At 47.7% G+C, this 17,332-nt stretch overlaps 3 protein-coding genes across 4 annotated transcripts in view; 2 read left to right on the plus strand and 1 right to left on the minus strand.

The window, feature by feature from the left end:
- C2CD3 (C2 domain containing 3 centriole elongation regulator) overlaps positions 1 to 288 on the minus strand; it is a 36,914-nt gene extending 36,626 nt beyond the window's left edge. Inside the window, exon 1 of the mRNA XM_071417907.1 lies at positions 42 to 288. Within this exon, the coding sequence (XP_071274008.1) occupies positions 42 to 288 (247 nt within the window). The remainder of the gene's footprint in view (positions 1 to 41) is intronic.
- The window catches only part of LOC139585286 (uncharacterized), a 445,268-nt gene that overhangs the window by 53,836 nt on the left and 374,100 nt on the right, over positions 1 to 17,332 (plus strand). The window lies entirely within an intron of this gene.
- On the plus strand, positions 213 to 16,617 carry PPME1 (protein phosphatase methylesterase 1). The gene is made up of 14 exons (XM_071417908.1): positions 213 to 384; positions 5,767 to 5,860; positions 6,669 to 6,761; positions 6,854 to 6,911; positions 7,413 to 7,464; positions 9,231 to 9,385; positions 10,160 to 10,250; positions 10,611 to 10,676; positions 10,882 to 11,014; positions 11,452 to 11,581; positions 11,988 to 12,032; positions 12,825 to 12,889; positions 13,921 to 13,988; positions 14,638 to 16,617. Exons 1-14 carry the CDS (start codon positions 287 to 289, stop codon positions 14,654 to 14,656), a joined length of 1,167 nt encoding a protein of 388 aa, XP_071274009.1. The 5' UTR covers positions 213 to 286; the 3' UTR covers positions 14,657 to 16,617.

Genomic DNA, 17,332 nt, shown 5'->3' on the forward strand with positions numbered 1-17,332 from the left:
TGTCCCCCGAGCCCCGCTCCACCGCCCGTCCCGCCGCGCACCTCCCCTCCGCGGCATCCCGCCCGCGCCTCCCGCCCGCCAACCGCCGCGGCGGCGGGGACTACAGCTCCCGTGCTGCCCCGCGGGCACGGCGGCGGGAGCGCGGACTACGTTTCCCTTGGTGCCCTGCGGGCGGGCGGGCGCGCTCGGTGCCGCGCGGCGGCGCTGTTGGCGGAGCCGCTTCCGGCGCGGCGGGGCGGGGGCGGCGCTCTCGGGGGTCCCGGTGTTCCCGGTGTTCCCGGCTGTCATGTCGGCCCTGGAGAAGCAGCTGCATCTGGGCCGCCTGCCACCTCGGCCCCCGTTGCCCGGCGGCGGCGGCCAGTCCGGGTCCAAGATGCGCATGGGGTAGGCGGAGGAAGGGCAGGGGCGGATGCGGAGAGCGGGGGGAGCTCGGGGGGAGAGGTGACAGCGGAGCGGAGGCTCTGCAGGGCGGGGGGGCGGGCTGGGGGTCTGGAGGGACCGGAGGCCTTTACTGGGGGGATCTTCCAAGAAGGGAGGCACGGTATTCCGGGTCTGGACAGGGAATGGTCATTACTGGGAGATCGGGACAGGGAATGGTCATTGTCGGGGGATCGGGACAGGGAATGGTCATTATCGGAACATCTGGACAGGGAATGGTCATTGTTGGAGGATTGGGACAGGGAATGGTCATTATTGGGAGATCTGGACAGAGGGGACCTTGTCCTGGGGGATCTGGAAAGGGAATGGTCATTATCAGGACATCTGGACAGGGAATGGTCATTGTCGGGAGATCGGGACAGGGAATGGTCATTGTCGGGGGATCGGGACAGGGAATAGTCATTACTGGGAGATCGGGACAGGGAATGGTCATTATCGGGGGATCGGGACAGGGAATGCCATTATTGGGAGATCTGGACAGAGGGGAGCTTGTCCTGGGGGATCTGGACAGGGAATGGTCATTATCGGGACATCTGGACAGGGAATGGTCATTGTCGGGGGGTCTGGACAGAGGGGAGCTCGTCCTGGGGGATCTGGACAGGGAATGGTCATCACTGGGGATCTGGAGCAAGTGGTGGTCATTCTTAGGGGGTCTGGAAGGAGGGCTGGTCCTGCTTCCCCGTGCTCCAGGTGAGTGGCACCTGGATCAGGCTGCTCCAGCTGCAGAGGCACCAGTGCCCAGCGTATCCTCAGGCCGGGGAAGGTGCTGGGATCAGCTCTCCAGCCCTTTCTTCCCGGCCCTTTTGCCATCAGTGTTTGGAGGAAGGGTCCGGCACCATGTCTGGGCTGTACCTCAGGGTGTGGCTGGGGGGAGAGGTGTGTGGAAATTCTCAGGACCTGAATTCCTCAGCTGCAGTTGGACTTGGGTAATCCTTGTGCTGGGTCACTTTCCGAGTCAGAACATTCCATGATTTCTCAGCCGCAGGCACCCATGTGAAGGCACTGCCAAGTGACTTTAATCCCTGCTTAAATCTGCATTTCGAGATGATGGAAAAGTCTGGGATACTCTTTAATCTTTTCAGCAGGGGTTGAGAGCACATTTTGGGATCTGTGGGGGAAGGCTGACCAGTGTCTAAGGGTGTAACATGTATTAATTTATATAATTCTTCCTCCCTTACCATGCATGGGGTTTTAAACGCTGTCAGGGAAATTATTGTGAAAGAAACAAAATCCAGTGCTGCAGTTAAGGATCAGGAATTCCCCTGGAATCTTCCCTTGGAAGCAGTGGGGAGTAGTTCATAATCATGTTTGATGTTCCGCTCTGCCCCCCAGTAAATCCTTTTACAGGTGATGTTCCCGTTGTGGGAGGTGCTGCACATCCAGCATGGAACGGCCTCATCCAGAGGGGCCTGGGGCTTCTGTGAAAAGGAGACAAGAGGGAGTGGGATAAAAGTTTAGCTTAAACTGAGCTTACCCTTACCAACGTTCAGTTCTGTTCAAACAAGTGCAAGATTCCCCCTGAAGAGAATTCCACCAGAAGAGAAAGGGATTAGTTGTACAGGGAAAACACAGTGTGATTTACAGTGCTGGCAGATGTGCAGGGCTGCCCTGAAACAGTCCTTCAAAATTCAAACTTCTACAGGGAACAAAAATAACTAAACTTAGGAAAATATTTGTTTGCTGCATTAAGCATCTCACATTTATAAATGTGATTTATTTCTGAGCTTTCAATTTTTTGAATTGCAAGCCAGGCTTTTAAAAAAATAGGTTTAACCTTAATATCCAAGAATGCCAGCAACTTGAGTTTTCCATGGCTAAATCCTCTGACCGGTGTGTTGGGCACTTTCTTTTTATTCCCTTTTTTTTCCACCATGCAGGTCATCTTAATGTGACTGTGGTGTAGCTGAAAGCAGATCTTGACAAGCAGAGGCTCAAGCCTGTGAGATTGCTACAGAAAAACAGAATTCACTGAGAACTTCCTAACTTAAATAAAGTCTTACATTTTTTGGCGACATGCTGTTAAAAGGTTAATGTGTGTTTCAGTAGTTCGTAAAAAACCAGCACCTGTTGCTGCATTTAAATCCGTGAAAATAAACTTGTTCCTAGCTTTTTTCTTTAAAATTTATTCTTGCTATTTTTTCAGTACAATCACTTCCTTATGTCTCTCCGTGGGAGAGAAGTCAAAGTGGCCCAAGCAAACCGAATCTTGGAATGGTTCAGGTTGGAAAAGCCCTCCAAGATCCTGGAGTCCAGCCTTTCCCCCAGCCCTGCCCAGGCCACCACCACTGCCCCACGTCCCCAAGTGCCACATGCACACAGCTTTCAGTCCCTGCAGTCCCTTTTGGGGAGGGAATTCTCCCTGATATCCAGCGTGGCTCCTGTGACATGCTTTGGAGTGGAGCATGGGATGTGTGCTGGAATTTCAGTGCATTTCATGGCACGTGGCATCAATTCCTGCTTTGCCAGCACAGTCCTCTCCTCCCTGGATTTAAGTGCTCTCCAGCAGAAATGATGGTTCCAAAAGGCCCTTTCCAAAGGAGGCTGGAGCTTCTCTTAGGCTCAAGCAGTATGTGAAACTCAGCCTCTGGGAGGAATTCCGTGCCCATTTCTTTAAGGAGCGCTCACGGCCAAGGCTGTGTTGGGAATTGCAAGTGATTCCTTCAAATTGCTCCATGGATGAAAACCAAAAACAAAATCGAAATCACAAAACAAAACAAAATCAGGCTTATGGGCTGACTCTATGTTCTGTGGGGGAATAAATAAAATAATAGAATTTGTAAAGCCACCCCCCATGGCAGCAGATCCCAACAGCTGTAGCAGCTTCTGCATTTCCTGTCTTGTTTTTTGCCCTTTGTTTTTTGCTAGTGGCTCATTCAGAGCTAAGCACCTGGATGGGATTTAAAAGTGAAAGTCAGTTTGCCTGTTCCTTTCCAATGTGTGAGTAAAAATCACACACAATCTCTGAAGATCTTTCAGTTATCTAGAAGGGCATGATTGGATCAGATCTGTGTAATTCAATCATGGCAATTCCTACTCATTTCTTCCTTTTTAATCCACTTTTCCCCCTTAGAATCCTTTTAATAAAAAAAAAAAAACAACAATTTATGTATTCAGCATCTCTAAGGCAGAACTTAAGATACTGTCCTTGTCAATTTTTAGAATTTCTAAATACAACTTGTCAGCCGTAGCAGTTCGTACTTGGAGATGATGTTTGATTTGCTTGGGTTCAAATATGATGTGGGAATGAAATCTCCTGATTCATGCACTTGTTCTATATTTGCTTTAGTAGTTTTAAATAGGGGCTCTCAGCAGAAAAAGGACTTTCTGAAAATGGTTCCTTCTGCTTGGTGCAACTATTTATTTTTTTTTTCATTTTAGGAAAATACCTGAAAGAAAACCCCTTCAAAAATTGGGGAAAGATTTGCTGAGCCGTGTGGGCATCCTAAGGATCAATGACATGACAAAGAGGATAACCTGCACAATAGCATAAAACAGAGGGTGCCCAGAATTTGTTTTGCAATTCCAGTTTAATATGCTGGCTTGGAGTTTAAGGATCAGTCTAGAAAAGTTATTATGTCAGATCCATTTCTGTTTTGGTTTGCTGGATACTTTAAAAAGCTATTAGTTAGTTCTGTCAGCTTAAATACTGGTCAGCAAAATATGACTTCAACATAGGAAGGTGCAAAACCACAGCTGCTGTTTATTGGGCAGACTTCTAATTCTGAATGTGTGGTGATGCTTCGCTAAAAAAAGCAGCTCTAGGAAAACTCAAAATCAAGGATTCCTTTCTTTGGAGGAACTCTTTTGCTCAGCCCTCTGTGGTCACCTGGGATTTTGTGGAAAGCAGCACATTTATTCTGCCCTTTTGGGGGTTCGGGGTTAAACCTGAGGTCGCTCGCGTTTCCTCACCGTTGCTTGGTGCCACATTCCCTACAGATTCTTGGTGTCACAGCGATGCCAGGGCTGGGCCACCAGGGAGTTCCTGCTGCCCACCACATTTATGGATCAGTGGGAAGGGCTGTAGCCAGGCAGATGACAGCATGTGCTGATCTCCTGGAGCTGCTCAGGGCAGGGGAACCCAAAGGCAGCTGTCGCACGCTGTGCAAAAGCCTGGCTGCAGCTGAAATGCTGCACTTTGAGAGGGTGAAGGAATTCGTTCTCACTAGCTGCACATCCTACCTATGCGAAACCCAGAGAGGGGAAATCATCCAAGCTGTGGGCAGTTCTCTGCATCTCCAGAAAGAACCAGAACTGGTATGGAGAGAGCATGTGATCAGGGCTGGGATGGCTTCCAGGCAAAAATTAAGCTTTGACTGTGATATTTTTTTCCTTGATCAGAGGATGAGATTAGGCTGAGGTGGTAAAAGAGATTAACTTCTCATTTTGTTTAGTTGAGATTTAACAAGAAGTCTGGAAACCCCCAGGAGGGAATTTGGTCCATTCAGGGGGTGGCTGGTTTATATTTCATATCCTAGAAACACCAGGGGAAACAGAAGTTTTGTTTCTGCAAAATTGAAAAGCTGCTTTGTCTGTTATTTTCTATTTCTTTAGGAAGCCAAGAATTCAGGAGAAACTTCTCCAGCAGGGATTTTTCTCCTCTGAAGGTCTTTCACCCCTCACGCCCATGCTTGATTTTAATATTCTGTGCTGCCTGCCTGCCTCCCCCAGAAGAGCTGAAGTGCAAAAACATGGTTAAAATGGTGCACTGTTACTCATCCTGTATCCTGGGCTCGAATTGAGCCTAATTATGCCACTTCCAAAATTAAGCACTACTCTTTTAGCCTTACTGAGTAAATACCAGCCCGAGAAACAAATTCTGCATCAACTGAGTCATCAGGAAAATTCTGATTGCAGAGCCTTTTGTCAGTAATGGTGGTACAAGGAGAGGGCACAGCTGCACCTTTTGAAGGAAGCAAAAAATAAATTGGTTTGTCAGCTGGGCACCTTTTGCCTGTGGGTCACTGCAGGCTCGGAGGTGGTACTGGGACAGTATCACTGTTCTGTTTATTTTCCCTTGCCTTGGGCCTGTGTAGTCTAAATCACCATTGCTCAGTCTTCCTTGGAATGACTCGATGAGGAAAGTACTCTCTTCTCTGTTTCCACTGCGTTTCCTCACTAGGAGCAACAATTAGGGGAGGATTCCTTCACTGACAGTAGAATTCTGGATATTGTGGTTGTGTGGGAATTTCACTGATGCGCCGTTTGCTTCCAGTCTGCGCTGTTGTGTAACACCAGCGTGCTCTCTTCAGTGAGAGGAGGCCTGGATGCCAATTTCAGTGGAGGACTTTAAAAATAACTCTTTCTTATGGAATTTTTTCTGTCTTGCAGCCCTGGAAGAAAGCGTGATTTTTCACCAGTGCTTTGGAGCCAGTACTTTGAGTCTATGGAGGACGTTGTGGTAGAAAATGAAACTGGCAAGGATATATCCTTTTTTCTTTCCCCATATTGAATTTGTCATAATCTCAGAGATTATGGGGGAGGTATCACGTTTTGTTTAGTTTATTTGGGTTCCTCAGCTTTTTCACGTGTTCCTTCTCATCTTCCATTATGTCTCCTGCAGGGCTCAGTGTTCATAACCAGAACTATCCCTTCTAGGCTGACAGTTAAACGGTGCCTAGCAAGGCCAATTCCTGATATTGCTTCTTTAGTAATCATTTTTAATTTAATTTCATTTCATTTTTTATAATTTTTAAAAAGCGTTTCCAACAGCCATGGCCAGGGACACCTCCCACTGTCCCAGGCTGCTCCAAGCCCCAAAGTCCAGCCTGGCCTTGGGCACTGCCAGGGATCCAGGGGCAATCCTCTGGGCACCTGTGCCAGGGCCTCCCCACCCTCACAGGGAGGAATTTCTTATGAATGTTTAATCTAAATCTCCCTTCTTCTAGTTTAAAACCATTCCCTTGCCCTCTCATTATTTTGCCTGTGTAAAAAATAACTCTCCATCTTTTTTTCCTAATGGATTTCTAGTTTTCTCTTAGTTCACTTCCCTGTTGTGCCCAGGGAGAAAAGGACAGGGGATAAGAGAATTAAAGAGGGGGAGAAGACCTGGGCAGCAGGAATACAACTCTTGAAGCTTAAACTGAGTTACATTTTTGTCCAGACAATGCGTGAACATTCCTGTTGGTCAGATAAATGAAGGGTAGAAATAAAATACTTTTTGGTATTGCAAGCTCCAAAATTCACTCTGCTGCCTTGAAGTAGCTCTGAGAAATGTCTTTAACTGTTCATACACTTTTCGAATTTACAAAAGTGGCTTGGAGGGGCCTGTCTTGCTGCTGCTGCACGGTGGAGGCCACTCTGCCCTGTCCTGGGCTGTGTTTACTGTAAGTAAAGCTGCTGCTCTGTTTGTGGCTGCAACTGCTTGTTGCTGCTGATCTCCCTTTGCAAACAACATTCTCTCTGTCTCTGCTTGCAGTCTGCAATCATCAGCAGGATCCAGTGTAGGATTGTGGCCTTAGACCTCCGAGGCCATGGTAAGTCAAAGAAATAAAGCTGGGGTCAAATCAGCGTGTTACACATGCTCCCATTTTTCAAAGGAGATGCAATGAGTCCCTCTCAGGATGGCTGGGAAAACATCCTTAAGGCATCCCAATTTGATTCAAAAGCATGGATGGAAGACTGGCTTCTGTCAGAATCTGAGACCCCCTGACCTCTTGCTTGAGACAGTGGTGGACTGCTTCCTTCCACCAAGCCCTCTTTCATATTTCCATAACCTTTAAGTGGTCCTTGCCATGAGAAATGAGGACTGTTCTTCCATTTTAAGATTCATAAGGAACAGTTACGGGCAGTGTTTTCTACCCAAAGTACCAAGTGTTCCTGTTAATTCTGTGTTTCTTAATTATTCATGTTCATTGCAGTGGGCTTGCTCTTCATATCTGTGCCTAAAAGCTTTGTACCATCACTGCTCTAAGTCCTGAGGGGGCCTGAAGCTTTTCAACTTAAGTGAACTTAACTTGGGTTGGGTTTTTTTCTAGGAGAAACAAAAGTAAGGAATCCTGAAGATCTGTCTGCAGAGACTATGGCAAAGTAAGGAAACTTATGCTCGTTTCCCTTTTTACAAACCTCCCCTTTCTCTCCTTGGCTGAACAATAAACTCCTTGAGGGCACACAGCCTTCATTCAGAGGAGCTGGAAGATTAATTTCACGTGATTCTGGTAGTTACCCCTCCTTTCCTTCCATTCTGGGGCAGTTTGAAATGATGTCCCTCCCAGCTGAGTCAGATTCCAAGAGCTGGAGTTGTTCTCCCAGTACCCTGAGATTTTAAACACTGAGCACTTTAAACCTGCCACATGCTGAAGAGTTCCTAAGGGAGGTGGAATGCTTCCCTTAGAAGCATGGGGCATTTTAGTCTGAATCACCAGTTTGACTCTTCCTCAGCCCCTGGGGTGACTGGTCAGGGCGGGCCCACATTGGCCTGGTAACACTCCTGAAGTCTGGGTCACAAACACAGGATCTTCAAGCACAGAATTGCTTTTCCAAACTGTCATGACCCGCTTTGGCATGCAAATCCATCCCCCTCTTGACAAAACTGTAAGAAAAGCAAATACCCACTGCTAAGCACATTATGTTCTGCCCATATTTAGTACAAAGAGACTCTTTGCTGTGACTACAACTAAATGATGAAGGATTTTGTAACCTTCCCATGGACAAATCCACTTGGTTTGTTGAGGGGAGGCCATGTGTGAAATGTATTCTGACTTCCATTGTATACCTTATTCCTGCTGCTTATGCCTTGTCAGATCCTGATGTGTAACTGTCCTGAGGAGATGCTGGATTAAATAATTAGAATATTTTAGATCTGGAGCAGCACTGCTGTGGGGGGAAAAGCAAGTTCCTTTTGTTTTGAAACCTTCCCCTCTTCTTAGCAATGAGCTTGAAATTTAGTCCTGAGTATCTTCTAAACAGGAGCCTTAAATTATAGCTGGTGTTCCTGTTTGTTCTTTTAAATCAAGTCCTCAAACAATTTTCTCTAGTGGAGCAGACAAGCTGGTCAACCTGTTCTTGTTTTTTTTTTTTACTTGTTTTCCATTTTCAATAAAAATGGAATCATTTTTTCCAATAAAAATTGCTCAGATCTCAGGTTCCTCTGAATGGCTGTAGTCAGGAAAGCCAGCTGGGGGGGTGGGTGTCTTTAAACTGCTCTTCAGGAGATTTCAGCTGTTAGCTCTGCTGCTGTTCTGGGGTTTGGGAATCATACCAGCCAGCTTTCCCATCCTGGCAAAAGTGTCAGGAAGTGACAGCTTCAGTTTAACAGGAGGTACCTTTTGGGAAGGGTGGGGAAATTGCCCCTTGCCTGTCTGTGCTCACAGAGAGTCTCAGTCTTTTATCTCATGCTCAGTGTTGTTCATCTTTGCCATGGTCAGCAGGGCCAGCAGTTATTTTTCTCTAATTCCAGTTTTTTCTTTTAAGAACAATGAATTTCTTGGTTTTTGCTTCCATGCAAGATGATTTGACAGCTTTTTCTCACCTTTTATTTAACGTTCCCACCAGCAAGTGTCAGCCTAAAACGTTTTCCACAAGGAATCACAGAATTTGGGCTGGAAGGGACTGTAAATTTCATCCACATGGGCAGGGACACCTTCCACTAGGCCAGCTTGCTTGACCATCTTTTAAATTAGTACCTTTTGAGTGAGGATGCTGCTAACAGAAGGAGAAATGGCGCGGATGTGCAGGGTTTCCTGCTTTGCAGCAGCGACAGCAGAACGAGCCGGTGTGCAGCCTGGGGGTCAGCAGGGGTGTGAGGCGCTGCCCGTGTCCCTGCTGGGCGCCAGGCGGGTTTGCTGTGCCTGCAGGGACGTGGGCAGCGTGGTGGAGGCGCTCTACGGGGACCTGCCGCCGCCCATCATGCTGATCGGGCACAGCATGGGCGGCGCCATCGCCGTGCACACCGCCGTGGCCAACCTGCTGCCCAGCCTGCTGGGGCTCTGCATGATCGACGTCGTGGAGGGTGAGTGTGCCCAGCGCTGCTCCTGGCACCGCGTCCCCCAAGCACAAGGGTCTGCCCCCTCTCTAAACCCACCCATCCTCCCTGCAGATCCTGTGCGCACAGAAAGCTTTCCAGTGTGACCCCTCCTTCTCCTTCTCCTTCTCCTCCTCCTCCTTCTCCTTCTCCTTCTCCTTCTCCTTCTCCTCCTTCTCCTTCTCCTTCTCCCCTTCTCCTTCTCCTTTTCCCCTTCTCCTTCTCCTTCTCCTTCTCCTTTTCCCCTTCTCCTTCTCCTTCTCCCCTTCTCCTTCTCCTTCTCCTTTCTCCTCCTTCTCCTTCTCCTTCTCCTTCCTCCTTCCTCCTTCTCCTTTTCTTCCTTTTCCTTTTTCCAGCTGTTTTCCCTCTGTTTGCCTTTTTCCTGTCACAGAATCAGAGGATCAGCTAGGTTGGAAAAGACCTTGGAGATCACCGAGCCAAGCCTATGACCTAACACCACCTTGGCACTAATTTCTTTGAAACACTTTCTTGGTGGGGAGGAGGGTGGCTTTTTGCTGTACTGCTTGGTGCTGATAAATGACTGCTGCTTTCTCTGTCTGAACATCCTACCTGTTCAAAAAGCAATTTTCCAATATGACTGTTGGCTTAGCAATACTAACCTGTACTTTCCTTAGCAGCATTAGATCGCTGGGGAGCTCCAGCTCTCTGTGAGGGCATTGCAGCCAGCTTTGTGTAGAGGGATGTGGCAATAATTTCATCAGATGCCGTGAAGCTGATGAAGATGATGCCATTTGCTTTTAGGTACTGCCATGGATGCCTTGAACAGCATGCAGAACTTCCTAAGGAGTCGTCCCAAAACATTCAAGTCGCTTGAGAATGCCATTGAGTGGAGGTAAAGATATGGTTGGTTTCAGCCTCTGGAATCACTTGTCTTTGTCGCCTGACTCCGGAAGGAAACAAAGTTTGTATAGTCTGGCTGTTGACAGGCCCTCTCCCAGCCCCTGCCATGGGTTTAACCCTGCTTCACTGTTTCCCCACCAGCCTTCTCCCTCTTTCTCTTCTCAGTTACAGTGACAAAGGGAGGGTCACAAAAGTTTAGCTTGAGCCACTCTGTTCAGTGCGAGAGCAGGGGCTTTGGGAATGGTTTGGGAAGTCCTGAGATGTAGAGGAGTTTAACTCCTCTTTCTGGGCCTGCTGATTCTTGAATCTCTTCAGTAAATATTTCTGTCTTATGATTATTTTTTTCCCCTAGTGTAAAAAGTGGACAGATAAGAAATCTTGAGTCTGCCAGAGTTTCTATGGTCGGTCAAGTCAAACAGTAGGTGGCCTTTGGTTTCTTTCATTTATTATTTTAAATTTTTTTTTTTTTTCTGTTTTACAACACCATTGCTACATAAGTGCACTTGAAAATGAAAATTTCTTAAAGCAAAATTGCTGAACACCTATGGTTTAATCCTGGGTGGTGTTTTGCTTTGGACTTTTTCCTTTTGCCAGGGAATCAGTTTCTGATTTTATTTTCACAGGTGCGAAGAGGCTGCCAGTCCTGAATGCCCTAAAGCCATAGTAGAGGGAATTATTGAGGAGGAGGAGGAAGAGGACGAGGATGAGGAAGGAGGAGGCTCTGTCAACAAAAGGAAGAAAGAGGATGACACAGAGGTTGGGAACTTGTTGCTGTGTTTTCAGCTTCCCCTGCAAGAGCTGTCACCTGTGGTTATCCAAATCATTCTGGTATGAAAGGGAGCCGCTCCAGGGAGAGAAAACTGGATGTGAGCCAAGCCCAAATGTTCAGACAATTTGTGAGCTATTTGTGTCAGTAAAAAGTAACAAATTGATTGCCCTGAATCCTGCAGGCTCTTCTCCTCTTGGCGTAGCTCTTGCTGACTTTCTTGTTCCCTACTCATGTACTTTGATTTGGAGAGAGACTTAGAAGCAAGGAGGGTCATCCCTGGAAGTGTGTAATCCACCAGAGGGAGCCAGTATTGGTTTTATTTTTTATATCTATGTATTTATGCATTTCCAGGTGGCTCCCTGAGCTGGTTTTCTTTCTGCTGTTTTGCTGATCACTGATGCAGAGCTCTCTCTCCTCCCTGCAGACAAAGAAGGAGCATTTATACACGTGGCGAATTGAGCTGGCCAAAACAGAGAAGTACTGGGATGGCTGGTTCAGGGGTTTATCCAACCTCTTCCTCAGCTGTCCCACTCCAAAGCTCTTGCTTCTAGCTGGTACGTGTCCCTCCCAGCCCTGGTGTGCACCTCAGTCATGTCACACTTGCATTTTAGAGCACAGGGTCAGCATTGGGCTGCAGTGGTTCCTGGGCTTCTCTGTGTCTCCTAAAATAGTGTGGTGTGATCTCAGCTTCTCCAGTGAAAGTCAAGTACAGCTTTAAGCCCTTTTTGTATACCTTAATAGCAAATACCTTCTGTAAATACCCTTTTAAGTAGTAGGGAGGGGTGTGCTCCTGCATTTTTGGCTGTGTTTCTTTGCTGTAACTTTACTCTCTCAAGGTGCAGCAGTGAAATGCCCTTGTCTGGGTGTCAGAGGTGTTTATTTTCTGTTTTTCAATCTAATGTCTCTTTTAGAATACAGAGTAAAGCCTGGCTCAGAGAATTGTGTTCTCTCTGCTTGTAGGTGTTGACAGGCTGGATAAAGATCTGACCATTGGACAGATGCAAGGTAAGTATTTAGTATTGTTACTTCAGCCTTACTGTAATGCTCTTTTTGCATGACAGCTTGTTGCTATGGGTGCAGTCAATATCCAAACAAATGGGCATTAAAGAATTCGTCCATCCCAAAGTGTTCTCCTGCTGTGGTCAAGGAAAGGTGGGGAAGGTGAGCAGGGAAAGGTTCAATTCAAAGGGCTGTTGCTGTGGGTTTTGTTCAACCCAGTGTTCAGTGCTCCCAGCAGTGGAGCTGCTACACTTCTCTTGGATCAGAATGATTGCCTGTGAGAGCTTTTCCCTAATCCATTTTTCCCCTTTCTAGCTCCATCCCTGATGTTCCTAGCTAGAACACTTGGGACCATTCCAAATTCTCCCATCTCCCAGTGTTTCTGACAGACAGCAGACCAAGATTAAGCACTTCATTCATGTTTTGGGGGTTGGGTTGGGGTTTTTCCCCACATCCCAGCCTTCCAGAGCAGCCAGTACTAGAGAGTAGTACTGGACAGCAGGATAAACATTACCTTAAGGTAAATCTGGTGAGAGTTCTAACTCTGACACCTGCCTGCATTGAGGAGCTCTGAGAAGTTCAGCTCCATTTAAACTCCTGGGAACCTGTTCTAGTTACACCTGGAGAAGGTGAACTAAGCAGCTGGTCCATGTTTCCTGTGGAGACCATGGGCTGTGCATGGTGTGGAGTCTGCTGAGACTCCCTGCCATCCCTGGGGCCCCTTTTCCAGCTACACTCAGTGCTGAGGTCAGTAGGTTCAGAGTGTGAGATCCGTGTGCTGACTCTCTCAACCCACAGGCAAGTTCCAGATGCAGGTCCTCCCACAGTGTGGCCACGCAGTCCATGAGGATGCTCCGGACAAGGTGAGCCCCGCCGTGGGGTTGGAGCTACAATAATCCACCATCCGAAATGCATAAAAGGATCTGTTCCTTACCATGCAGCAGAGATCATACCTCAGGGGCATCTGCTGGCACAACAACTGCCTTTCACCAGCAGCTTGGATTTTTTAGCTGTCTGGAAAGCCCTGGCTAAGATGTTACATGCCACAGGGCTGGGCTATGGATTTAACTCTCAGGCTCGTGGTGATGTACCTAATTCCACCCATGTGGAGTGTGGATTTCTCCCCCCTTCATTCCTCATGCAGTTCCCCACTATCCCTTGCACAAATCTGCAGCGTTAGAGGTTTGTCTGTGTTTTGTTGAGTGGTTCAAATTTTCCAAATAGAAACCAAATGTTCCTTTAGCAGCTCTGACAGAACAGTGCTGCTTCTGGGCACTGCTGGAGTTTGTGTCCAGATGGAAGCAGGAATGCGGTGCAGCCAGTGGAGCCTGTGGTTGGGAACACATCTGGTTTTAAAGCTCATTCTGCACCGACAGCTGTGTTAAAACTCAGCCTTTCTGTGCTTCACTTTACAGTCTGAAATAGGTATTTTTATCTAAACATACTGAGTTCTTAAGCTGCTACGGGTTTTTTATACATTCTGAGCAATGTTGACCAGGCTGGACGGGGCTTGGAGCAGCCTGGTGTAGTGTAAGGTGTCCCTGCCCATGGCAGGTGTTGGAAATGGATGAGCTTTAATGTTCCTCCCAGCCCAAACCATTCCAGGTTACTGTCTTGCATCCTGAATTTACCTTTTCTCCCTGCTAATTGTTTTAAGAATTACTGAAATGGGTGGAGAAAAGGTTTGGTCATTTCTTGATGGCAGGCTCAGTGTCGGAGTAAAGCTGGAGGTGTGTTGCACAGAGCTCTTGTTTTAAAGGAGCAAATGGTTCAGCAACAGACTCCTGAGGATGTGGACTGTTGTTGGAAATACTGCAGGCTTTGAAAACTGACTGGGTTTCGTCCGCTCTTAGTGTCCCTTTAAATCCTGAGCTATTTTCTCCCCTTCTCTCAGGTTGCTGAAGCTGTTGCAACGTTCCTGATCCGTCACAGGTTTACAGAGCCCATTGGTGGATTCCAGTGGTAAGGCTCCGTGGAGCTGTGTCCCTGAGCAGAGCTCCTGCTCTCACTGCCTGTCTGGCTCTCGAGGTGGGAGCCTGGAATTTTGGCACGGTGCTAAAAGCCACAGATAAACAAACAGCTCTGAATCACAGCCAGTAATACATTCAGTGTTTGTGTTCCTTTCAAATTTCTCACATATTTACTGTGTGCTGATGAAACCTCCTTCCTTGGAAGGGAGGAGCAAAGCAGATTTCTTTCTCTATAGCCTGCCAGAAAGCAAAATGACAAATTTTATGGCATTTAGCTTAAATAATATTTCATTAAGTAACCAAGGCCCTGCATTGTGGAAACAACTTGCATCACACTCCCTTGGCCAAGAAATACTGGTGAGATGAGGCAGGTAAAGCTGCGTGCTTCACTTTGCAGACTTTCCATACTTATCTCATGTGTTTTCTTATCAAAATGGCCTGTGGAAGCCAGGCCCCTGTGATCAGCCAGGCAGTGAGAGAAGGGTGTGATTGATAAGCTTGATAGTGTAGGCTGATGTGTGAATAGGGAGAGGGAGAAGACCTAAGGGCTTTACAGCTAAATTTAGGTTGTCACAGAGTTTGCAGAGAATACCTTGATGCTAACATGGAGTCTTTCTTCCATTCTCTTTTTTGCCTCCTAGTGTGTTTCCTGCTTGTTAATATCCCGGTGTTCTCCAGCACTGATTCCCATTGTAAATAAACTGCACCAGAGGCCACTGTGATGTATCCATATCCTCTCATCTCCCAGTCCAGCAGCAGTGAGAAGTTGGTGTGAGATTCATCCCCTAGAACTAGCTCTCCAGAATATCTAAATTCTTAGGGACTTCCTTGCTGGGAAGCAGCTTCTACTGAAGACCATGAAAAGCTCTTCAGGCCCTTGGAACTGGGATCCTCTTCTCTGCTGCCACAAGGAAAGACCTCCTGGAATCCCAGTAGTCAATCATACCAACCTCGGCCGATTCTCAGGCTTTCCTGGACCCAGCTGCAGAAGGGCTGTTGGCAGTCCAGATCCACCGAGGGCACTGCAGCACAGCCAAAGGCTTCAGGATTTCTCTGTGGAATCACTGGATCATCTTGGAAGTGCCCCTTAGATTTGGGTTTTATACATACATACACTTTTTTCCCCCTAAAGCAGACGAGGGATCGGCTTCATTGGGAGCTCAGGTTTCATCTCACCAGAGCCAGCCTTAGGGGTTAAGCTGTGGGAAAAGCCTGGAGGCCACTTTCCTGGGCAAAGCTGGATGGGATTGAACCAAAAAGGCAAGAGGGGGACTGTGAGATCCATTTCAGAGTCTTGCAGTGTGTCAGGTGCTCGTTTCAAGTCCTCTCTGGGAAGGAGAGCCTGAATAACTCCATCCACTACAGACACATCCCAGGCCAGGGGACTCTGAACCTGCCTTCATGGGGAAGACCCAAGAGCAGCAGGGACAATGTGATCAGCAGGCAGTTTGTCTGTTTTCTGCCCCTGGAATGTGTTTGTCCTTCCCTTCTTGTAGCTGCCACACACAGCTGGGCAGAGATCAGCGCCTTTGGGATGGAAAAACATGGAATGGGCTGTAGGAAGACCCCTGGGAGAGCTTGGAGTCAGCCCTGCTGATGTTGATGCAGAGGTGTAGGCAGCTGTTCTCCCCAGTACAAGAGGAAGGACCCTGTTTCCACTGTTGCTTCCTACATCATTTTGCTGCCTGCCTTCCAGAATTCCATGTGCACAGAGAGCTTTTCTTCAGGGTTCAGTTATCCACAGATAGCTCCTGGGCTTGCTTTCACCTCAGAGTCACTTTTGAGTCTAAGAGCAGACATGTTTTGGAGCAGTTTTCCTCAATATTTTGCTGGTGGATGTGTGAAACCCCTTTTTTTTTTTGCCTGGTGTCTATAACCCCCTGCTGCTGTCAGATGATTTTAACCCTGCTCTGCCGAGGCAAAGTTCTGTGGTGACTTGGGAGCTGCCCTGTGCATCCCGTGACAAGAGCCATCAGGAATCCTTGGCCCTTGGGAGGTGCAGGTGGGACAAAGGGTTTGACCACGGAGCTCCACTTGGCTGTGATTCACCAGGCACAACCTCATTCCAGAGAGGAATGCCCTCCTGGCACTCTGGGCACTCAGGTGTGACAGGAGCAATGGTGGGTCTCTGCGCTTCCCTCCGTGAGTCACCGTGTTGATGCATTGATTTGATGTAATTCCACCCTGGTCTAGTTCCTGATGGATTCAGTGGATCTTCAGTAGTCAAAATGCAAAACAGTTCTTCCCCCAGCCGTGTCCCCAAAATGGCCAAAATCTCCTTTTGCAGGAGACTGCTTGGTTCAGATCGTTAGGGGTGAGCGAGTGCAGCCGTGTCTGTCCAGTCTCCATCGCGGTGAGGTCACATTCCTCCGTGGTGAAGTCACTTGGAGAGCCTGACTGGAGCAAGGAGCGACTCCTCCTTGGTTATCCCTCTGATCTGTGAGCTGTCAGAAAGCCCGACCAAACAGAACCCTCCGTGGAAAGCCAGCCAGTTCTGTACTCTGCAGAAGCACCACTGGGAAAGGAACGATTCCTGCAACCCTGCGGGCTGCCTGGGATTCTGTTTTGCTGTTAACATTGAGTGAGTGAAAAGAAAATAAATATTCCAAGAGCCTGTTTAAGTGACTGGTGCGTTGCTCCGTGCCAGCTCCCAGCCCTGCCCAGGTGGCTGTTCTGGGACTCCTGTGGGGCTGGATTAAAAGGATGGGTTCCAGGCACAGCAGCAGCACCACGGGGGTGGGTGGAAGGGAAATTCCTTTCGGCTATAAAGTCAAGCCATGCACATTTTTGACACTGGTCTTCTGTCTGAGGAGTATTAATGCTCCTGCTGCAGTTTCCAGGGGGCTGCAGGCTGGGGTAAGTGGCATTTGTTGAAGAATACAGAGGCTGTGGTAAAAGTAACTGCAGAGAGAAGGAGTCTTCTCTCTGGCTCTCGAGAAACAGGGACACAGAGAAATTCCTCCCCAAAATTCCCAGCTTTGCATTTTTCCTGCCGCCTTTTGATTACTTAGAAGCCTCTCTTGGTCTTGTTTCACTTGTTGGATTGAGGATCCTTCCCAATGGAGGATCCCAAGGTTTGGCAGGAGCAGGAGATGCACTTTGGGATGCTGGTCTGTTGCAGGCTTCATTTTAATTGAATAAATTAAATAAATAAATGTCTGAGACCTAGGATGGGTTTTGCCAGATTACCTGTACTGGACAAAGCCTTCAGGGATTTACACATGACTGGAGCAGTGGGATTGTTGGAAAAAGATTATTTCCTGTATTGCCAAAGCAGGTACTCTTGCTTTGAATAAATCAGCCCTTGAGGAAGGAATTAAACTCAGGCCTGGGGCT

The sequence above is a fragment of the Agelaius tricolor genome, unplaced genomic scaffold (assembly GCF_023055355.1).
Source record: "Agelaius tricolor isolate 1412-34295 unplaced genomic scaffold, bAgeTri1.0.p SCAF_71, whole genome shotgun sequence".
NCBI lineage: Eukaryota > Metazoa > Chordata > Aves > Passeriformes > Icteridae > Agelaius > Agelaius tricolor.

Bases quoted from the DNA above. Each gene is read 5' to 3' on its own strand.
- PPME1 (XM_071417908.1), top strand. From the start codon at position 287: ATGTCGGCCCTGGAGAAGCAGCTGCATCTGGGCCGCCTGCCACCTCGG. The intron at 6,762-6,853 runs GTAAGTAAAGCT...CTCTGCTTGCAG, and splicing joins TGTCCTGGGCTGTGTTTACT to TCTGCAATCATCAGCAGGAT. The intron at 12,033-12,824 runs GTAAGTATTTAG...CTCAACCCACAG, and splicing joins GACCATTGGACAGATGCAAG to GCAAGTTCCAGATGCAGGTC.